A 24,166-nucleotide genomic window follows, 5' to 3' on the forward strand; every position below is an offset into this window, starting at 1 on the left:
ATATCTGATCCATATGATTGTTACTTTTAAAGACAACATGGCATTCCATTGTGCTAATAACTATATAGAATGAAGCAAACTTAGCAGAATCTTTAGCAAAATCTGAAATATCCCATTTTAAAAAATATTTTAAGTTTTTACTCAAAATAATAAAAGCACATAGTTTAAAAACCAAACTGTCTAAAAGTACTATAACAGTGTTGCTGTTTTTTGTCCCATGAACTCCATGGCTCCCAGGCCCCATCCCCTTTCCACAATTTAGCTAATTCTGGCATTTACACATTGCCATGTTTCCAAATGATATGTACACACTGACCTATTTTGATTCATAAATCTCAAACATTCTCCACTGACTTTCTATTTTAGAGGTAAGATTTAGCTCACCTGTGTCAATCACATCAAGGTAACTATGGGTTTCTTTTTCCTCTGTGGCAGTATACTTTTAGATCTTTGTTCTCCTATATGGATTGGCACCATCAGCATCCTGGGATGTCCCTTTGCTGTCATTCTAAGAATTCTTTGCCTTTGTCTTCACTTGATCTTAGCCAAAAGGCCGAGAAGCGATCTTTGCCTTTGTCTTGAGTTGGTACATTAGTCAGTGTTCTCCAGAGAAATAAAACCAACAAAATATATATAGAGAGAGAATCTATTTTGGTGAGATTTCTTTTAAGGAATTGTCTCATGCAATTGTGGGGGCTAGAAAATCTGAAATACGCAGAGTAGGCCAGCAGGCTGGAGCCCCAGGGTAGTGTGGAGGCAGAATTTCTTCTTTTTCAGGGAACTTCAATCTTGTCTCTCAAGATCTTTAAATGATTGGATAAGACCTATCCACAATATGAAATGTAATCTGCTTTATTCAAAGTCTATTGGTTTAAATGTTAATTACAACTAAAAAATACCTTCACAGCAACATCTAGATTGATGTTTGACCAAACAACTGGGCACCATAGCTTGGCCAAGTTGACAGATAGAATTATCCGTCACAGTTGGGCTCTGTGTTTCCTTGGTATTACATCTTCCCTCTTTGGTTTACTCCTTTACGTTGTTGGAGCTCCTCCAGTACCATCTTGAGAAAGTATATAAATATGTGGCAGGAAAATTTCTTGATATCTTCTGTGTTTGAACATGTCTTATTCTATACTGATATTTTATTGATAGTTGGCTGCGTGTAGAATTCTGGGCTGTAAATCATTTTCTTCAGAAGTTCAAAGGCTCGATTAACTAATGGATTCAGATGTTACTGTTGAGGAGTCCAAGGCTGTTCTGATTCCTGTTCCTCTGTGTGTGACCTCATTTTTCCCTTGGGAGTCCTATGAAACCTTGTATCTGTCCTAAATTTCCTTAAATTTAATAATGAGCTTGAAGTAGATCTATTTTTAGCCCTCGTTCCAGAGACTCAGAGGGTCCTTTCCAAACTCCAAACTCATGTCCTTCATCCAAGAAATTTTCTTTGTGATGATTTCTTCTTTTCTCGCATTTTATAATTCTGTTATTCAGATGCTGGAACTCCTGCCCTTGTCTGTTACTTACTTAGCTTATGTTCTCTTGTCATCTTCATCTCGTTGCTTTTTGTTTGTTTGTTCATTGTTTTTTGGTTTACAGTTTTGGGGGTTTTATTTGTTTTTATTTTTCTATTGTATTTGTTTGTTTGTTTTGCTCTGTCTTCAAGACTATTTTCCATTTTTTCTGTTGATTTTTTTCTTCGATTTTACAATTGTGCTTTAATTAGTAAGAGTTCTCTCTCTCTCTCTCTCTCTCTCTCTGAATGCTTCTTTTTTCCTGGCATCATTTCTACCTAGCTCTTTTCATGAAGGTCACCAAAGAACTCCTCGTTGTTAAATATTTTTTTTAAAGTTTATTTATTTTTGAGAAAGAGAAAGCACAAGTGGGGGACAGGAAGAGACAGAGGGAGAGAGAGAATCCCAAGCATGCTCTGTGCTGTCAACGCAGAGCCTGATGTGGGGCTCGATCCCACGAACTGTGAGATCATGACCTGAAATCCCAAGTTGGATGCTTAACCAACTGAGCCACCAGGTGCCCCTCCTGGCTGTTAAATCTAATGAATAGTTTTCAGTTTTTATATTCTCATACTCTCTACCCCAACTGAGACTCATGACTATTCCCTTCTAGAAATGTCTTATTTCCCTTCTTGTTTCCTCTCTGTGGAGCTCTGTAAGACTGCTAGTATATTCCCCTGGGCTCTATCCTTGACTCTCATTTCTTATCATTGTCTTCACTAGCCCAGGGTAATATGCAAGCTTCCACTTATACACTCATGGCTTCAGCCTAAGCATCGTCCCTGTGTGTAAGAATCACATATATAAGTGTCTTTCGGATTCTAATTTTCCAATTAAATATGAATGACTATCAATTAAGAGTGAAGGAGGGAATATTGAAAACTTTGAGAGTTTGAGAAAACTTTCTCAGAGAGGAAGGAAGTAACCCAACTAAAGATACATAGTAGGACCATCAGTATATAACTGAACTATCGCAGTGATGAAGACTAAAAAATATAGCTATTGCTGCTTGCATTTTATGTTAGGAGAACCTGGTTTAGGGGAAACTATCAAAATGTGGAAAAAGTATTCCAAAAACGCTACTATATATGCATAGAGTTTGCCAGATTTGGATGTTTTTCTTCCTCTTTTTTTCCCCCTCTTTCCCACAGTCTTGGAATTGACCACGTGATTAAGAACAGCATTTTAAGCTGATCTTATTACTAAATTTGTGATGAACTCCCTCCATACTTCAAGTTTATAGTTTCTGTTTTGAGACACCAAATCATAAACTTTTCTTTTCTACCACTTGATTTCCGCCTGCCTCTGGGCAAATCTGATTTGTAGAGGACAGTATTCTGGGAATGGGTTTTATTTCTTCCTTGTTAGCTCTTAGATTTGTAACAATGACATTGGATTTTTCCTCCATTTCAACTCAAGATAATTCTTCTGTGCTTTAGGGGCTTTTAGTCATTTTATGTGTTTACTGACTGACTTTGCTATGTTCTTTGGCTTAAACTCACACTTTAAGTGCCTAAATTTATGACCATGATTAAGACTTCACAGTAGATCAGTCCTCAAACCTTGATGACAAATATGATTGAAAAGAAAACAAACCTGGGTAGTAGCACCATCCATGTCTTGAGCTCTACCTATTTTGAAAGGAGACGTCTCTAGCTTCGGGGATCAGTCCTATCCTAGCAGGTGTAGAGGCCCTCTCACAATGAACGACATAGGACTTCCCCACTGTTACTTTGGCCACAGTAAGGGCAAATGCTTTCATATTTGAGGTTCCAGGATGAGCCTGCTTCTTAGACATCTACCTTGGACACACATTTAATCGAGCCTGAAAACCTATGCCAGAAAACTAACCTAGGTCTGACTACCTGCCAAGCAGTTCCCTAAGGAGTCAATGCTCAGAGGCAAACTCATGAGGTGAATGCATACCTTGTTACTAGTTACAGCTGTACCCCCAAGCCCTTCTGTACCCTGGTGAGCTGTGATGGATTATGAATAGGGACAAGTATCCTGGGGATTCCTTAAGTAGCCCAGGCCTTGCTCTCTTTGCCATGGGCTCCTTCCTGATCACTTTTGGATCTACTTAAGGAAGGAGTATCTCATTACCAGTAGGAAAAAACATTTGTCATGTCTTAACTCATTCACATCCTGAGACAATCCAAAGAGTTATGGTTCAACAGTGCATCTCTGAAGATTCCATTATGTCAGACCTAGTTATCCTTGGAATTGGCATGGTAGGGCAGAAGGGACATGTTGAGTTTCCTCTAGAAGAGAGATTAAACACACTGTTGTACCAATACCTTCTTATGCATTTGTATATCCCAAGTAAATTATGCAAAGTCCAAGTTTTATTCATCGTTGTGTCTTCATGTAGGCATAGGGCCTGCCCTAGAATAGGTATCCAAAAACAATTTTTTTAATGAATGAATGAGTTAATAAAGAGATGGAATAAAGATTCTTTTCTATGGATTGTTAGATCTCAAAAAAAAAAAACAGCATCAGAAAAAGTGTCAATTATTATAACATTAGATCTCAAAAACCAGCATCAAAAAAAAAGCACCACTGATTATAACCATTTTCTCAGACATTTCTTTAGAGTTTAGCTATGTAGCATTCTTGGCTAGCAGAAACAGCATTGCTGCCAATAGATTTTTGATAGCTCCAAAGTATTTTTTCTGTTTGTTTTCTGCATGTATCCTAGGAAATCTTCAATTCCCAATAGTTCCTAGATGAGCCCAAATCTTCACCTTTGCATTTCTCAGAGTTGATAATATGAATGTCCATGGTACAGAAACAGCTTTGTTTCATGGGTGGTAGGAAACTCAAACACCCTGAAAGTGTTTCTTCTAAATTATTCTTCCCAACTCTAGAAGAAATTCACATGCTATTTCCCAGAATCTCACAATAACAATAAAAGCCAACATTTATTGTGTGTTTCCTGAGGGCCACACATGACATGCATGATCGCACTGAAACCACGTAACAACCCAATAAGGTAGGTAGTATTTTTAACCTCATTTTGCAGATGGGAAGCTATGTTATGGACAAGTCATGTAACTTGTTAGTAATGTCACCCTGTTAGTAATTTGCCCCAAATAGGCTGGTGTGCAATTACGACGTTAATTAGTATGCTTTCCTGACCAGTACACAATTTATGGGAATTACCATTAATTCTACAATAAATCTAATCAGAGCTGTGTGTGTGAGGCAAGAGGGAAAAGAAATTGGTCACTTTAAGATTGTGTGTGTCCCTGAAACCCCCATATCTATTTCTGATATTGTACAGATACATGAATCTTGAAAAAGCTTCCATTGGTTATTACAGAGTGAGTAAACTTCTTTGTCTCCATCTTCCCCGTACCCCTTCCAAATATTCTTATCCATACACATATTCACACATGGTGAGAACCACTGGATTCTCTGGCTTGGACCTTGGACACATTAGCAAAAGTGTCAAAGGAGTTATGGGCTTGACAGGCTGAGGTAGATTTCTTCTGATATCTTCCACAGTAAAGTGGTCTGAAGTCTCTGAATAAGACTTTGGTCTTAAATATGCTTAAATATGCCAGGGTTGAGCAGAACTAGGCCAAAAAAAAAAAAAAAAGGCTTATATTGGTCTTGTGTTTAGCTTTTTGCTAGCCTTGAGTTGTCTGATATAGTCTTTCATTGGGCATTTATAAACTCTGGGCTTGTCAAGACCCTAGACTATACTGGTCCATTTTATCCCTCCTCTGGGTTCTAGGTTGGATTGGCCTTGTCTCTGATCTAGATGAAATGAACATTTTATTCAGCGAGGTTTTGAGTCCTTATGAGGATCTGCAATGGATTTTTAGGATATGTTGGCATGAGTTATGGATTATTCTCTTGGTTGAGACCTTGTAGGAATGTACCTTCCTACAAGCAAGCTGTGTTTGCTGTGTTAAGCTTTGAACTTTGGCCAGACTCTAGCTAGATTGGGCTAAGAGTGAGTTGGTGATTAAACTTCATGCTGGGCTTAGATGTGACTTAGGATGGATTGTGATGGTCTATAGGTTTAAGTGAGCTGTGTTGTAAACCAGATTAAACAGGATCTGTCTCTGGGCTGACATTGAATAATATATGAAATTAGCTCATTTTTTTTTTTTTTACTCTGAATTGATCAGAGTTGGGTTGAGGCTGTGTTTAATAAGTTCTACTTATGCATTTGGGTGGCTGTTAACAGGATTTCAGGATGTGTATGGAACTGCCCTAAATTGAATCATGGGAGGTACTGGATTAAATTGATTTTCAAGTTAGACTGGGCTGGGCTTTGGGTAGGGTTATTAATGGAATACTGGATTCAATGAGGCTTTGTTTCTGAGCTGAGGTTGTGAATAACCTGGCCTATGCGATGCCATCAAGGTATTTGCTCTAGGTTACGATTTTGCCCTTGGGCTTAGAGTCATTACTAGCACCTTTGCTTTTCCTTTGACCAAAAGGAATTATTTAGCTAATTTAGATTCTTTAGAAACTTTGTTGTTCTGAATGATAAATTCCTTCTAGGAAGGCTGCCTTGGCTTTTTGCAAACAGAAGTCCTATGGAGGACAAGCATGAAGGAAATATCATGACAATGAAAGACTATTTTTACTAACTGATGTTTTGCCTTAGGAAGTTTTGGGGTGCCACCAAAACCCAAAGACCAGTGGGACCTGCAAGAACTTGGCAAACATTGGACCTACTTGGTTGACCCAAAATATGGTACAGGGTGTCAGATATGTACATATTCTGTTCTTATTGTGGACAAATATTTCTAAGGAAAAAATTTCCCAAGTTTTCTTGGGTAGTGTGTGTTATCTGGAGCATTTTCCAGAACTTGTGTCAAGAACACAGACAAACGATTTAGTGTCCCTGAGACTCTTGAAGGTTTTTTTTAACTTTTTTAAATGTTTGTTTATTTTTTAGAGAGAGAGAGAGACACACACACAGAGCATGAGCAGGGGAGGAGCAGAGAGAGAGGAGACACAGAGCTCGGAGATCTCACGAGCTATGAGATCATAACCTGAGCCGAAGTCAGACACCCAACCGACTGAGCCACCCAGGCGCCCCGAGACTCTTGAAGGTTAAGTGGCAATGTTATCAAGACAACAAAATTTGCTTTTTGACAGCTTGGCAAAAGGGGCTCAGTCACATATTGGAGGTGGGGGGCAAGTATGGGACAGCAAGTTGCTGGAGGCCTGTAAACAGGCAGGTCATTCTTAATTTCTACCTCAAAGAAGGGAACCTGGAATAGTCGATTACAACAGTAGTGCACGACCAAACCCTTAAGATGATCAGTCTTGTAAGGCAAAAACTCTCCAATCTTTTGGAAGGCAGGGAACTTGAAATTCCTGGTATCCCTAAGTATCCTGGGATCCTTCCTTATAGCATTTAAACATTCAAACATTCACAAGTTACCACCTTATCCCACTCTATACTTGAAAGAGAAGTTCCCCTTCCTAATAACCCAGTGCAGTCCAACATCCAAAAGCACTACATCATTGGAATCTCCTTGGTGACACAATGACACGTTTCACATCATTGGGTTTTTCTTGGGGCTTATGCCCTTGACTTACACAACATGAGACACTCTTGACTGCTTCTTCCTCCAGGAAACTTTCCCTTGCCTTAGTTTCCAGGTTACCATTCAAATGTTTCCATGTATATGATTAGTTTGCCCTTGCACTTCTCCAACTCCAGAAACTTTTCTCCATAGCCTCAACATCACAGTCTATATCATTCTTCCACTGACATGACTTTGAGGGGCAGAGGAGTTACTTCTAAACCTTATTTACTACTTCAGATTCCATGTCTCCCCCTCTCTCTACCCCTCCCCTGCTCACGCTCTGTGTCTCTCTGTCTCTCAATAATAAATAAACGTTAAAAGAAAATTTAAAAAGTGGGGGGGCACCTAGGTGGCTCAGTTGGTTGAGCAACCAACTTCAGCTCAGGTCACGATCTCACAGTTTGTGAGTTCGAGCCCCACGTCGGGGTCTGTGCTGACAGCTCAGAGCCTGGAGCCTACTTCAGATTCTGTGTCTCTCCCTCTCTCTGCCCCTCCCCTGCTCATTCTCTGTGTCTGTCTCTCAATAATAAATAAACGTTAAAAAAAATTTAAACCTTATCTATCTATCTCTGTGGACCTTGGGAAAGTCAGTCAATCTCCTCAGAACACTCCTCCCAGAACACTGGGATCTTTGCAAGAGATTAGGAACTCAGACCCCCTCAGTCCAATCATAGCATTGAGAGTCCCCTCAAGCAAATGATAACATTTGCATTAGGGCATTTGATACTTGGATGTCTCTTAGCTGTGACACTAATCTGGGAAATGCTAGCAGGAAGCCAAAGAAGATTCTCCTTCCTAGGTCCTCTTCCACCCCATTTCCCGACATGCTTTAATTATAAGGCTGCTATACCCCAACAACCAAAGGAAAATGTTGCCAGTTCAAAGAAGCTGATGTCTCCCCCTGCAGACTTGTTGAGCCATCATATTGCTAGTATACCAGGAGCTTCATTCACCCCTGTTATTGACTCTGGATATCTTTATTCTACTTTAAAGATATGGAGGAGCAAGAGTTGTGCAGTTTAGAGTATTTTAATCTTCTGCCAATTATTTTTTCCTGAGAGCAGTGATTCCCAAAGTGTAGGTGTCAATAGGTGTTATTTGAAAAGAACAGTTTCAGGATTGAGCAAGTCTAGGAAATACAGTTAAAGTTAAAAAAAAAAAACTATCAAAGCTTTAATGTATAGGTATTTACTAGCTATCTATTATTGCATAACAAATTAACCCCCAAATTAGAGGCTTAAAACACCAATAAACCATAATTATCTCAAAATTTCTGTGGGTCAGGGCTCTGAGATTGGCTTAGTTGGGTGGTTGTGACTTGGGGTCTGTCATAAGACTGCAGTCAAGATGCTGGCCAGGGCTGCGGTCATCTCTCAGCCTGACTAGGGCCGGAGGGTCCACTTTCAAGATGAGTCACTCACATGGTTGGCAAATTGTTGCTGGCTATCAGCAGGGCATCTAGCTTCTTGCCACATGGATGCCTCCATACAGCTGCTTGAGTGACCTTCTGACATGGCCACGGGCTCCTCAGAGCAAGTTATCCAAGAGAGCTAGAAGGAAACCACAATATCTTCTATGACGTAGCCTCAGAAGTCACACGTCATTTCTGCAATACCTTATCAACTACACACAAGTCAGTCTTATTCAGTGCGAGGAGGGGAGGGTGTGTTTGAATACCAGGGAAGGAAGGACATTGAGGATCATTTCGGAGGCAGGGTAGTGCAATGCTTTATGAATCCCCGAAACTTATCTGACAACAAAATTATTGTTTAATGAAGCATTCCGAGACACTAGGATTCCATGGTACACTGGTGGGGGGAAACCACCATGGATGGTAAGTGTCTTAGAGGATTACAAATGGAGGGGAGAAATCATGCTGGAAAATGGAGTGTAAGTGTGCACTGAGGACTCTCCAGGGGGCATCTATGAAGCTAAAACTGAGTTCCTGCCTTGATCGGCTCTTCCCTGCCAGTCCCAAACTATTCGGAAGGTCTATACTCTTGTGAACTGTTTACTCTCTCTGCCCTAATAGGGTGAAAAAGTCAAAGTTCACAGGCTGAAAAGAAGAACTTCTCACAGACTCTCTAAAATCTGGAGATGGGAGACAATCTAGAATGCCCGGCTGTTCCACGCCGGGAGCAGCCTTTTCTTTGGGACTGTTTATGCTATTCCCAGCCACGTCACTGGACCCCAACAGTCTCTTTTATGATCTGCACTAATAGTGCAGTAAGGTCACTGGAATGAATCAGATCACAAAGGCACCGTTCATCTCTACTTCATTTGCACAATGGCTCCTTTGCAAAGGTCCCAGCCCCAGGGTCGGAGCCAAGGTGCTTGGAGGAAGTAATTTCTCATCAAATGTTTACAGTGACCTTATCAACAGACGCAGCATAGGAAAGCAGAGGACAGGGATAAAAAGGCTAGAGAGTGAGCAAGAAGTAGGAGTGGGGAAGAAATAACGGAGAATGAAAGGGAAGGTGCATGAGAAGAAGGAAAGAATGAGAAAACACGCACAACCACACTCACGCGAATGCCAAAGGGCGCTTTCGCCATCTTCGGCCACAAGGTGGCACCCTTTGAACTTTCTTTCCGCCCCCCAAAAAAGGAGAAAGGGAGGAGAGAGGGGGGCAAGAGGAGGGAGAAAAGGCAAGGCAGTCTCCCAACCAAGAACAATCTGAAAACCCACCCCATAATATTTAAAAGCTGGGACAAAGAAGCGTCAGGACGAAGCTGCTTCCATTGCAAAACGTCAGCGCAGCCTCCCGAGCGGTCCGCCGCCAGAGTCTGGAGCAGCCCCTTTAAAAAAGCGGAGTACAGTATTGGGATTTTTGAAAACTGAAACCTAGAAACAGAATCGAAGCGGAAACCAGAAGGAAAGCCTTGAACTCCTCCAGACAATTGCTTCCGGGGAGTTCCAGGAGCGCGAGGGGGAATAAAGGGCCCGCGAGCAGGGCCCCTCGGATGGCGCGTCCCTGAGGGTCCAGACGAATTCGAGGCGCGTGGGAAGCAGAGGTCCCTACCCTCTCCCTGGGCTGCAGGTCATGGCCACCGTGGAGCAGAAAGCCCTCGGCATTGGCTTCAAGTGTCTCTCCTTGGCCACTTTTGTGCTCATCTGCGCCGGGCAAGGGGGACGCAGGGAGGAAGGGGGTCCAGCCTGCTACGGGGGATTTGACCTGTACTTCATTTTGGACAAGTAAGTGCCATGAGTTGTTGCACCCTGGGCTCGGCTGATGATGCTCGCTGCCGGGCTGGGCTTGTTGGCAGCGAGGCTTTGAGACAGGCACGCGTCTCCAGGGACCCAGAGGGACCGCGGGGGTGGCCGAGGCCCCGCGCTGCGCCTCTGTCGGGGAGCGCGCCTCCCCATCCTTCTTCGCTGCAGCGGGAGCCCGCAGGGGCGTCGCTGCTGGTTCGAGGGGAAAACCTACTTTCCGCCTAGCTTTCTGTGAATGAGGAGCCTGCAAAGGAGTGTGAGGATGTGTTGACCTAATACGTTTCTGTGAATCCTTTCCCTTTGCTTTAGAAACCTGGTGAGAAGGGCGTGCTTTGGAGAGGCAGAACTTCCAGGCAAGGCTGGAGTGGGCTTTTGAAAGTCAGTCCTGTCTTTGAAAACAAACAAACGACAACAAAAAAACCCCCACATTCTGTCCTGCATAATGCATTGCCTTTGTTCCTAATAATACAGTGCACGCTGACTGGGCAATTAGTGAAAATATAAGGCAGATTTCTCAACTTAGACACTATTGGGTTTTAGGCTGGGGAATTCTTTGTTGGGCACCCTTGGCCTCTCCCAGTAACCCAGTACTTCCCCGCTCCATGCTCCCTCTCTTCTGCCCCCTTTCCCCCTGTCCCGCATTGGTAACAACCAAAATTGTTGCCAAACATTGCCAAAAGTCCCCTGTGGGTAAATTCCCACCTGCCCTGCCTTGGCTTGGGACCTCGGATACAGACTGAGTCAAGTTCTTGGTAATTCCACTGGTGGGCTACCTGGGAGGTGCAGGAGCCCTGGTTTCCTTAACAAAAAGGATGAGAGTTAGACTTCAGGTCTGCTCAAGGGAGAGCTGAACTCTCACCAATTAAACATTTCCCAAATCCCCTTAGATTTGCCAAGCCCACAGTCACTCCAGGAAGCTTTATGCTATCTACTAAAATCCAGCTTCAACAATAAAAAGCCCCTCAGAGAAGATCCATGCTCATTAAAACTATGTGAGCTCTCCGGTGCCAGGAGAGGCGCTTGCTGTTAACAGTGGTGGGGAGATGAATTTCACAGACTGGAAAGTATTTGGGAGTTGGAAAAAGAGTCCCGCAAAATAAGCTGGCCAGCTAGACACCAAATGTGCTTTGCAGTTGCCCCTGGAGTTTGATTTTTCCGTAAGGGCTGTTTTGAACTCCAGATTCTTTGGATGAAAAATGAAATCTCTTTCTTAGAGATTTATGAGAAGGTGGATACTGAGAATATACTCTAATACTAAGAAATGGAATTTCTTTTGTTACTTCTAGTGGCTGGGGGCAGAAGCTCACAAATTCAGAGACTGTCTGAAAGCAGTCAGAGGTGCCCATCATGGTGCTTCCCCCCACCCCAAAAAGGCAGTTCAGAAGGACAAACAGGAAGACTTGAAAAAATGGACAGAACCACCATGCCCCTGAATGGATTGACTCCACACGGGAGAGATAATCAGTTCTCCCCCAAATTAATTTGAAGTGAATTAAACATTTAAATCAAAGTTCTGTAGGAATTTATTTTGGTGGTGAGAGGAATTTAATAAAATGACTCCGAGTTTATCTTAGAGAACAAAAAAACTGGTGAAAAAGAGTAAAACATTTTTAGAGAAAGATAATGAAGAAGTACTTATACCTCCAAATATTAAAATGTATTACAAGGCAAATGATTACAAACAGGACGGTAAAGGCCAAAGAATAGGTAGACAGAATAGAAAATCTAGAAGGAAATCCAAGAACATGTGAGCATTTAGTGGAAGTTCAAGTCAGTGGGGAATTAATTTGTTACTTTAAAAAATGATTCTTGGACAAATGGTTGGTAATATGGGGGGGGGGGGAGGTGACATTTTTGTTTTACACCACAAACCAAAGTAAATTCCAGAAGGACTGAAAATTTAAATGTTTGCAATGAAAGGATGAAACAACCGGAAGAAAATTTAAACAAATATTACTGTAACCTTAGGTTTAGAGCTTTTAAAACAGGAAGACAGAAACAACAAAGAAAACTATGAAAATATTTAAATATGTTCAAATTTTCCCTTTCTATAAGCGAAAATATGTCAGAAATAAAAGATAATAAGAAGCTACAAAAACTTTGACAGCATAAATTATTGCTTAAAGATTGACCTTAATATATAAAAAGCAGTTTTAAAAAGATGATTCCAGGAGAAAATAGGCTTCGTACATAAACAATTCACCAAAAAACATATGAAAATCAGTAAATAAACAAAAAATTTCAACGTCACTAGTAATCAAAGAAGTGAAAAAAGCAAACAAGATGTAATTTTTATTGTTAGTGGAGATTTTTTTTAAATTACAATATTCAATATCGGCCAACTTGTGGGAGGAAAGCACTGTCATATCTTACTAAGGAAAATACAAATTTGCATGGTCTTTCTAGGCTGGTGATGTCCAATAGAACTCTCTGTGATGATGGAAGTGTTCTATACCTGCTCTGGCCAGTATGGTGTCTACTAGCCATAAGTAGCTGTTGAGCCCTTGAAATGTGGCTAGTGTGAACAAGGAAGTGAACTTCTTATTTTATTTATTTTTAATCAATTTAAGTTTAAATAGCATGTGGCCACTGTATTGGATAGTGCAGGCAAAGAGGTAATATGGCAACATGTATCAAATGCTTTTTAAAAAAATGGGGTTCTACTTTTCCATCTAACAATTCTGTGTCCTAAAGGAAAAGTCAAATATACTCTCAAGCAAGTGACTAGATGTATGTTCATGGCAGTGCTGTTTATAATAATAAAGCTGAAAATTACCTAAATGTCTAACAACAGTGGATTTATTAAGTTAGGCATGATATTAGCAAAGCATTGAATATGCAGACTGTGCATGCTTGTAAGATATTTTAGGAGAAGTATCTAATGCTCATGATGTACTCTTAGGTGAATATTATATTATTATGTACTCTTAGGTGTATTAATGTACCCATATTATGTACATTAAGATTCTATCTTTGTAAAAAAAAAAAAAAAAGGTAAACACACACATGTGTATTTCTTGATTTACCTAATATGTAAGAGTATTCCTGTCTGGAGGATAAGATTTTTGAATTCTTTCCTTGTGTTTTTCTGAACTCTCAAAATTTTCTACAATGGGCATATGTTACTTCTGTATCCAACAAAAATAAGTTACTTTGACTTAAAAAAAATATTTCAAGTGTGAGGAGGTCTCTAACCAGCGTGCTGAGCCCCAAGCATATGATAATTATAGAGGCTGCTGCTTCTTTTGTATTTAAACCTGGAGAAAATTTCTAAATGCATCATAGGATGCTCTGCAGTGCATTGGGGACCCAGAAATGCTCTATGAAAGAAATGATGGGGGCCCCTTTGGAGGCACCTACCTTTATATTGAGGTGGACTCCTCTGACTTCTTTTAGTTGTCCAGTGGCTTGAAAAGAGAGGGTATTTTTGTGCTGAATGAAAAAATTGCTAGCACTTGATGGTGTGCACACTTCAGCTTGTGCTCTTGACCCAGGCCAATTGATCCGATTGTTGAACATAGGTGGGGGATGAGCCCAAAGGCAGTGATTGCAAGAGGCCCCTGGTGGTCTCTAAGACATGGTCTTCTGTCCTAGAAAGAACAGTGCTGTCCAGCACCCAACCACAGCAGAGCGGAAGGGAAAAGAATGCTGACTCACTTTTTCCTTGGGCATCTGAGATACTTTGGCTGGCTAGACACTGTCTACAGGCTGAAACTAAGGAATCCCAGGGCACTGAATTCACCTTTCTTTTTCCCACCCCTCGACTCCCTTTTCCCTGGTGAATGGTCCTCTTTTTTTCCATGACATTAAAACTCAGCCCATTCCACCTTTAAGCAGGATGCATCTCTGGTCTGGAGAGAACCCAGATTATACATTTAATGGAACGTCGTGTTTTCCCAACCAGGAGCAAGACTTCATAATGATAACCTAGACTACCACAGTAACACAATAGGGCATTATTAGCGGCTTTGGCGATGGGGCTGGTGGACTGGGCTTCACAAGGCTTTATACTGATGGAATTTCATCTTCATTTAAACATGCTTTTCTGGTTACAGTCAGGAAAAGTAGATTGCTGGGAATTCAATCAGGGATTTGAGGAGTCAGATTTGGAAGGCTTTATGCAGAGAAAAACAAGGAGAAGCTAGCTTCCTTTCACTTTTCCAGGGGTCCTCTAAGATTCATGCATCCTGTTGAGTGGTCCATGGACATAAATGTACCTCTCCTCTCTCCCAGGGCTCCCCTGCTATGATACTATACATTTATGTATCATACATTGGTCAGTTTTATAGGGAATGGTTAGTTACTTAAATGGAAAAAGTGGATTTTCCATCATGAGTCTTGGGAAAGTGCTGGCTATATTCATGAGTGCCCTAAAGACTTCAAATAGGGGCAACTGGGTGGCTCAATCTGTTAAACATCTTACCAGCTCAGGTCACGATCTCACAGTTCATGAGTTTGATCCCCATGTCGGGCTCTGTGCTGTCAGCTCAGAGCCTGGAGCCTGCTTCTGATTCTATGTCTCTCTCTCTCTGCCCCTCCCCCCACACATGCACTCTCTCTCTCTCTCTCTCTCTCTCACTGTCTCTCAAAAAAAAAAAAAAAAAACCACATTTTTTTAAATAAAAAAAGGACTTCAAATATAGGATGATGTCGATAGCAGGAGGCGTGGAGGAGACAGGGGGCTGGAGGGGACAGTAAGCACCAAATAACTTTATTGATAGGACTTTCCAAAACCACAGCCAATAATATATCCTTACATTTGTAAAGGCTCTCCACAGGCTCAGCATGTCTTCTTTTACCACTAGAGCCCTCTGCTATTTCCTTCCTGTTTGGTAGGAAGGAATTTTCTCTTTCTCTTCTCCCCATACAAGGAGACCCCATTGCCACTCACCCAGAGTTCTACCCTCAGCACCACAATTGGATGATCCCATAGTGGTGATGATCTGTAGGACCATTACCATGTGTTATACTCCAGGGACTTGGCCGTTAAATAGATTCTTGTAGCATTAGACTGGGAACTTCACCACTGGGTATGGTATTGTTTTCCTGAGAAAATACTTCTGGGTTCCCAACTACCAACTTACAAAAGAAATCTTTAGAGTCAAAACTGAAGTCTCCTGATACTTACACATTCTCACAAGTGCCCCAAAGACAACTTTTCTTGGTAGCTAAGGCAAGCACTAGTGTCCTTAGTTTACTGATGAGCAAACCGTTAAACCTTTGTTCAACCCACTGGATTAAGTGACCTGCCCGAGGACCTAGGATCAGCTCATGACAGAGCTGGGCTGATGTCTGATCCTGACTCCGAGCCCCGCTTTCTCCACTCATCGCTGCCCTGTGTACTTGGGTTATAATGAGAAGCACATGGCAGTCCAACTAGAGGATCTGGGTGGGTTCCAGGAATGAAAAATCCCTGCATCAGAGTTTCAGTAAATGATGGTACATAAGGCAACCAACATTACTTAATTGAGGAACTACTGCTTTGCTAAATCAGCTATAGTTGATTGAAAGTTTCAAGGACTCCAGCCCCCTGCAGCCCACAGAGATGAGAGCTGATGGATAGGACTCTAAGGTGCATTCAGGATATCTGATTAGGATGCAGTTAACGGTCCAATAAATTGTTAATTTGTTCAGATTGAATCTGATGGAAAAAGGAAATTCAACTCTTGTAGACGTGTTGAATGTTTTCAGATGTAGCTTGTTTTCAGGAATACCTTGAAAGAGGGCTTTGAGTAATAAAAATGCAAAATTAGCTCTGAATAAGGAAAACAAAAAGTCCATTATAAGATATCTTGAAAATGCTACAATAATAGTTATGAGAGGCCTCATTTAAAGAAAAACAAAATTTCCTCAGGGGCCAGGAATCAATCAATCTCTCCCTTTCTCTTCTCTTTCTTCCCTTCCTTTTTCTCCTTTTTTCCCTCCTTCCTCCTCCCTCCCACCCTCCCTCCCTTCCTTCCCAACTCTTTCTTTCTTAGTTTCTTTCTTTCTTTCTTTCTTTCTTTCTTTCTTTCTTTCTTTCTTCCTTTCTTTCCTTTTTGTATTGAAATGGACTTTATGGTTGGTTTTAAATGTTTCTCCAGTTAGGCTCCAGGTTTGAAAAGGATGTATTAGACTAGTTAATAGTTGGTAGAACTGCCTACAAATTGGAGATTGGCATATGGGTCAAAAATAAAAATAAATAAGGCATAGGTGTTTTGTTTTGTATTTCTGTATGGATTAGCCAAGTAATTGCTTCTAGCTTCCTTAGCTATGGAGATCTGGTAAAACCCAGTGTCAAGTTGAGAATAGAATCCAAGAGTGTTGGAGGAAGGCGCCTGTCCTAAGATAACCTGTAATTATCTTCAAGTGCTAAAGGACTCCCAGAGGTCCAGAAACAAACTCTGGCATCCCTTAGCAAGGTTTGGCTGTCACATAAATGCAAATGGGATTTTCTCTCTGCTAATTTGGAATGTATGTCTATTTTTGATTTGTGGCCAAGAGACTGGATTTTGCCTTTCCCAGCGATCACTCAGCAACAAAAGACAAAATAAGTATTTGGACATCTCCTGACATGTTTCCCAGACATGCCAGTTTCATACTGAAAAAAGTAATCAGGTTTCTTCATTTTGGCTGATTCTTTCATTCATTTGGCATAAATACTTTCTCAGTTCCAATCACAAGTGTGTACTCAATTAAAGATATAGGTAACACAGTGTCTATTGCAAGCATGTCCCATTCTGGGAGCTGCAAGGAATGGAAAAGAAGCAGGAAGCAGTTCCAGACTATTTGCTTTTTAGGCAGAAGGATATTAGAAGGATTCTAGGCAGCCAAAGCTAAAGGCTCCTGAGGATTTGGGGCAGGGGGCAAGTAAAGTCAATTTTAGATCAACAATAAAAAAAATAGTAAGTAACATTTACTGAGCCCTTGCTACCTGCCAGACACTGTGGTAAGTGCTTTTCTTGTATTACTCCATTTAGTTTTTACAACCACGTAAGGTTAGTACAGTCATGATCACCATTTGACACATGAGAAAATTGAGGTTTAGAAAGGTTAGCCAAGGTCACTCTAAGTGGTGAAACTCAGCCTCAAACCCAAGCCACTCTGACTCACGATCTACGCACAAAGCTGAAAAAAATCTAAACATGCAAATGAACGTTGAATCAATCAGGATAGGTTAAGTTATGCTGTAATAACAAACAATTCCCAAAATCTCAGTGACTGAAAGCAACAAAGGTATAAACTTTTGTTTATAATCTCTGCCTACTCCACATGTTGGATGGGAGTCTGCAAGGGCTCTCTGCTCAGGGTAGTTGTTCTGGGAGCCAAGCTGGTGGAGACGTCATCTTAACACCAGCTTCCACCATGACAGCTACAAGAGAAGAAAATGCTGGAGGGTCTCTCACTGGCAATGAAATGCTCCAGCAGAAACTGATACACATCCTTCCACTCACAACACATTGGTCAGAACTAGCTACTTGGCCTCAGCCTATGGAAAGAGGGTGAAAAAGGTCATCTTCCCATGTCTAAAAGGAGAGGAAAGCCAGATATGGGTGGGCATTAAAAGCCTCTACTGCAAACCTATAATTATACACGGGTTTGGCCTGAGTAAGCAAGAAAGGAGTAGTCACTGAGAGAGGGCAGAGATACATAAGACAGATGGGAAACGGTTGGTTTTGAGCTAGATCTTGTATTTATTCATCAACCTGGGATTCCTGTCAGACATGATAGTTCAATCTGCCCATGAGGCAGTGATGGCTCCTGCTCTTTTCCCCCCTTCCCCATTCTTCCCACATCTTAGTGGGTAAGGAGTTAAATTAGATTAAATGGAAAGCAGAAATGGAGATTAGACAAGCTTTCCTGCCACCTTTGTATTACATGAACATCTGAAAACTAAGAATCTCTTTTTCCATAGTTTATAGGATATGAGGGAACTTGGGAGGCTGGCAAGGGAGAGCAGCCCCTGGACACTGCAGCAGCTGAGCCCAGAGGATGCCCATGTATTGAATAAACTTATCCAAAGCTTAAATCAAACACCAAATGTGTTTCTCAGTGAGGGTGCTGTTGACAATGTTAGTAGGACATTTTTTCAATGTGGGGATCTGTAGGATGCTTAACATTACTGATCCTTGCTTTGTAAATGCCAGTAGCCATATTGATCATTGTGATAACCAATAAATAAATGCTCCTACATTTATTTCTGAATGTCTTCTTATGAGATAGTACTTCCCAGGTCGAGAACCCCTGACTGAAAGACGGTCAGGTAGAGCAAGGCATGGCAATGATGTTGATTCCTAGCATCCCTGGACTGCAGCTGAGCAGGACGAGCATTTTGTCTGGAAGAAATGGGAAGGTTTCATTGATAAGGACAAGTGGAAATTGTAGACCTTGGAAATGAATGTGTTCAACCAGTAGTTTTTTTTTTTTTAATGTTTATTTATTTTTGAGAGAGACAGAGTGTGAGCGGGGAGGGGCAGAGAGAAAGGGAGACAGTCTGAAGCGGGCTCCAGGCTCTGAGCAAGGTGTCAGCACAGAACCTGACACGGGGCTCGAACTCACAAACTGTGAGATCATGACCTGAGCTGAAGTCAGACGCTTAACCGACTGAGCCACCCAGGGGCCCCTCAACCAGTAGTTCTTAACCAAGGGCCAGATCAGAACCTGAGAAGGCCAAGGCAAGCATGTATATTTTGGAAAAAATTCCCAGGTGATTCTGATGTGGGTCTCCCTCCCATAATAAGTGGTAAGAGTGAACAGGAAGACAAGGAAAGCTGCCCCATAATGATGTCCTTTCTCCTCTATGGTGAGATGTCGCTGAGGCAGCAGGCACCTTAGAACTGGACACCAAGCAGAGTTCTTATTTTAGGCAGTGGTAGAAAAGTCCAACCTGATGAGGAGAAGGAAGAGCAGAGATCAGACTATGCACTGCCCTTTAGTGTTACCAGGCCCTATCATGTGTGCATATATATCTAAGCCGTGTATTTGCCAGTACAGTCCTTTGTTCCCTTTCTATTGAGATGTCACACATGAAATGTGGCTCCAGTGCCTCAGGAGAATGAACCAAGGCTTAGGCATAAGCGTTAAGAAAGCCAACTTTGGAATCAGACATCTCTGGCTTTAAACACCAGCTCAGCCTTTTCACCAAGCTTTGTGACCTTGTTGAAAATTACTTAGCCTCTCTGAACCTCAGTCTTCTTATCAATAAAATAGGCCTTAAATTTCTGCCTCACAGAAGTGTTATAGAATAACATTAGATTAAAACCTGTAATGAAGCATTTGGTATGTGAGTACCCAAATGACAGATGGTAATGGTGATGGTGCTGCTGCTGCTGGTGGTAATTACCCCCTGGAAAAAGAGGATGTGGGTCTCTAACAAAATACACCTCCCTAGATTCCAAGCAGGACTACCTGGCTAGGAGAAGGGATACACCAATTTAATGCAGAATTTTCAAACCGTGCTAAACTTCTGGAGGTCTCTGGTTCTCAAAGATTTCACATTTTGGTAGAAGAGACAAAGGGCTAGGGAAACAGAGTTGGTAAAATAATTTTGGGTGAGATGTGAGAGGCCTAGGAGGCTTCATAGAGGAGGCAACTTTGGAGCTGGAACTTGAACATTGAGCGGGATTTTGCCAGGTAACCAAGTAAAGAAGAAGACATTGCTCGCAAAGGGGTAACATACAGGATAGCAAAGTGACCCACCTCCCTTGTGGTGTAAACATGACAGGGAGAGTGACAGGGAAAGAATCTAGGAAGAGTGGATTTTTTAATGTCAGCAATAGGTTATGGGATTAAAGTTTTCTAGAGACAAAAGTGGCAAGCTTCTATCTATATCCCACCTATTCTTGTAGTAGGAATGAGGAAGAGAATAGATGAAATTGAGAGCTCTTTTGTAGCAACAGGACCTGATGAACATGGGATGTGGAAGAGGAAAGAGTCTTGAGAGAGTAAGGAGGAGGTTTCAGAAGGAAAGAAGGCTTGGTGTGGATGTGTTGAGTCTGAACACGTAGGGCATTTGGGTGGAGATGCTGAGCAGGCAGTTGGATTTATACCCTGAGACTGAGAATAAAGATTTGAGTGTTGTTAGCCCAAGGGTAGTAGTCGAAAATGTGGATATGAATAATAAATAATACCGAGATGATACCAAGATAATCTCAGGATTTTTAAAATGTCAAGAAGAGGTGGAGTTTATTGACAGAGATGGCCAGGGTCCAACCTTAGAGGAGTTGCCAACAGGAATATCTGTGCCAAAGAAGAAACTCCACTAACTGAGAAGAAGTTTCCAGAACAGTCAGAAGAGAACCAGAGAAGAATTGTACCACCGAGGCAAGGAGAGAGAGAATTCCAGTGGAAGAATAATCCACTGTTTACACCTTTATATCATCTTTTCCTCTATTTCTAGTCTTGGTGAATGACATCACCACAAACCCCAGCCACTTACACCAAAGATCTGGGAGTATCTTTCTCATACTGCAAGGCTGGACAACACCTGCCCTGACATCTGTCCTGTGATCATCCCACATGACCCCATTCTCTGCCTCCTCGGTGCCTTAGCTCAGGCCTTTCCCTTTTCTCAACCAGTTAGCTGAAATAGTCTCTAAATTGGTCTCCTTACCTGCTTTCTTCGCCCTTCCCCCACCCCACGTATTCTTGACAGTGGCACCAAATTAATCTTTTTAGAACACACATCTAATCTTGACATCATCTGACCCATCCTTTGACCTTTAAACACTTACCCAGAACTCTTTTAGAGTAAAATGTGAACTCTTTAGCAAGGTATTCAAGAGCCTTATTGCTCAGGCCACTATTTCCCTAGTTTCATCTCTTACCACAACCTACACCCTTGTAATTTCCAACAAAACTGTACCATGTGGTTCCCCGAACTAACTCATGCACTTTCTTGCCTTTAGCTAATGCCCTTTATCACCACTCCCATCTTTACATAGGTGATGCCCTCTCACCCTTATGAGATGATCATTAGTACTTGGCCCCCTCCTATCACTAGTTGTGGGCTCCCTGTAGTACAAAAAAAAAAAAAAAAAAAAAAGAACAATCACCTCTCTACATCACATCTTCATTCAAAATCCCTTCCTTATTCAGAATGCCTCAACTCCATAACAACTCACATTGCACGATAAGCAGCAGGATGGTTGATTATCAAGAGATGGAAAGGAATAACCCTTAGTGTTCGTCCTCTGGGGTCTCATTCAGTGGCCTTATCTTCTTTGCCTCAAATCCTGATGCTCAACCATGTACAGCTCCAGTTAATAAATACCTGTAGGAACCACCTGGAACAGAGCTTTCCCAAGATCTTGGTGGCAAAGGATTATGATCAGAATCATAGTCATTCTGACATCATTTCTCACATACAAGGTAATGCAAATACCAAATTTATGGAAATCACATAGCAAATTTAAAAAGTGAAGTATCCTAACTGTACCTATACACCAGTCAAAATAATAAAAGGAAATTCAAGATGCCATTGGACAGCCATAATCTAACCACTAATCAATAAATCACGGCCCAGGACATTACTGGCTTATGCTTCTTGTCCCAGCACAATTATTAATGGTTTCTTATTTTACTTTTGAAAATGTCTGTTTGGATTTTAACGTATATGGCCATCCTGATTGTTAATTGTCATAAAAGACAATATCAAAGAAACAAAAGGGGAGATGATTAAAGGCCAAACTGGTGAAGCTCCTTGTATGCTTTACTCCATTAAAATGGTCAACCAATACAGCACTCCTGGTTCTCCCCAAGTGCCCCAATTTTAAGCCCCAATTTTCCTGGGATACCCACTCCCACATTCCCATAAGAATTTGTGGAGATTTTCTAGCACTTCTCACTATTAATAACTAGCATTATAAATTGTAATTGTGCATTTCCTGACCCCTCCATGGGGAGGCAGTGTTGCATAGGTGTTAAAAGCCCAGGTTTAAACACCAGAAAGGAGACTGAACAGTGTTTAGACTAAGAGTGTGGACTCTAGAGCCAGACCACCTGAGTTCAGATTCCAACTCTACCATTTAACTAGTTGTGTGTCCTTGAGCAAGCTACTTAACCTCTTTGTGAACTCCGTTTCCTCATTTGTAAAAAGGGAGATAATATTATCACATGGGGTGGTTGTGCCTAGAACAGAACCCTATGAGCATGTAGAAAGTTCTCATGAAGTGTTAGCTACTATTACTAAGTGGTAATGTGGGTAAAGTGCTCACCACAATACCTGCTGCTTAGTAAGTACTTAATAAATATCAAGCGTTGGAATTATTAATCTTTATAGGTTCAAAAGGACCTAGTAGCATTCAAAAATCCATTTGTTGAAACAATAAATAGAGTGTGTTGTATTTATGCATATTATAAATACATCCAGCAAGATGAGAACTGAGAAAGGCCATATATTCTAGCAGAAATAAAGCATTGGCGACTTTTGGAAGTGCACTTTCAGGGTATCATAAATGCTGGAACTAAAATTTAATGAGCTGATGGTCTTAGCAGGAGATAAGAAAGTTTGTTTAGGATTTCTGAAAAGAAAGATGAACATACACAACTTCTCCTTCACCACCTCCCCCACTATCATCTACAACTGCCCCAATCCCCTAATAGAGAAAGTCTTAAGGAGGCATCTGGGGGCGGCCTGCATCAGGTCCAAAGACTAAAGATAGTGACATTGACATGCAGCACACTTGTAAGAAATTCCACTAGAAACAAAACAGATGGACTGAGTTTGAAGGATGTTAGCCAGGCTCTACCTTCAACTCTGTTGCCAAGTTGTAGAAAACAGGGAGAGTAAGATTTGGGAGAAGGTACAAAAACAATCCCAAATCTAGAAGTGAGTTTGAAGTAAAGAGTGGGACATAAGAGTGATGAGAACCATCTCTTTGAAGCCCTTCTGCATTGTACAGAAGCCACTACACTGGATAAGGAAGGGACAATTAAGCCACAAAAGAGAGATCCCATGAGCCCCAGTCATCTTCATGACCCTGGTTCTGTCCAGCTTCACTGAGTCCTCCCCATAGATCCTGGACCTTCATAGATCCTGCACCTCCAGGGAAATGGCAGAGTTCTGTCTTTGATTCTGTGGATACAGTAAGGGCCAGGAAAGATGTCTGATACAACAAAATATGAACCTGAAGTGAATACCAGGCCAAAAACCCCTACCAATGACAAGCTGGAATGGATGTAACCATGTCCAAATAAAAACATGCAAACCTTGTGAGGATGAAATTCATCTGTGGCAAATGATAAGAGTCTATTCCATTCCCTATTCTTCTCTAAGTGATGGAACAATAACCTAAGCTTATTTTAGCCATCAAAAGCAACTCCCTTCTTCCGGATTAAGTTCTTAGAGAAGTTTATGAGTGTGAAATGAGGCAAAACAAAAACAAAAACAAAACACCACAAGAAACTATGTCGGAAGCAAATACCAGATCCAGCAACACCTTCCCACATTCAAGGATGACAATAGGGCCTATAAAATTTCAGCAACTTTAAAAGGGGATTAAACAAAATTCCCAAGGTGAAAGAAGAACATGTTTATACACAAAGAATTTTCAAAGCAAAAGAGGACAGTTTTGGCACCATATGTTTTGTAAATTAAATGATGTTAAATAAAATAAGAAATCTGTGAAATAGATAAAATAGGAAACAAGGAGACAAGGAACCTAGAGCAGTTAACAAAATATGAAATAATAGGGAAAAATGTAAACTCACCTTAGAAGCAGTAAAGAGCCAAACCAACAATGGAGAAAATGAAATGAATTCATGAAGCCTTGTTTGAGAAATTCTCCAAATTTGAATAGGAAAATGGGTTAGATAAAGTGATAAGAGAGAAGGTAAGAAATATTGAATGATGAAAATAGATATCCAATTATCCAACATACTGGATAATTTCAGTTGCTAAA

General features: G+C 41.2%; 1 protein-coding gene across 6 annotated transcripts in view; it reads left to right on the top strand.

Moving 5' to 3' along the window:
* Positions 1 to 9,737: 9,737 nt before the first annotated feature.
* The window catches only part of ANTXR1 (ANTXR cell adhesion molecule 1), a 217,341-nt gene continuing 202,912 nt past the window's right edge, over positions 9,738 to 24,166 (top strand). For 2 of the 6 annotated variants that reach the window (XM_042932533.1, XM_042932534.1), the window contains exon 1: positions 9,740 to 10,268. In XM_042932533.1, the coding sequence (XP_042788467.1) occupies positions 10,117 to 10,268 (152 nt within the window). In that variant the 5' untranslated portion in view covers positions 9,740 to 10,116. Of the gene's footprint in view, positions 10,269 to 24,166 lie in introns of all 6 variants that reach the window. The other 4 variants (XM_042932536.1, XM_042932537.1, XM_042932538.1 and 1 more) reach the window with 3 other exon arrangements.

This window comes from Panthera leo, chromosome A3 (assembly GCF_018350215.1).
Source record: "Panthera leo isolate Ple1 chromosome A3, P.leo_Ple1_pat1.1, whole genome shotgun sequence".
NCBI classification, from domain to species: Eukaryota; Metazoa; Chordata; class Mammalia; order Carnivora; family Felidae; genus Panthera; species Panthera leo.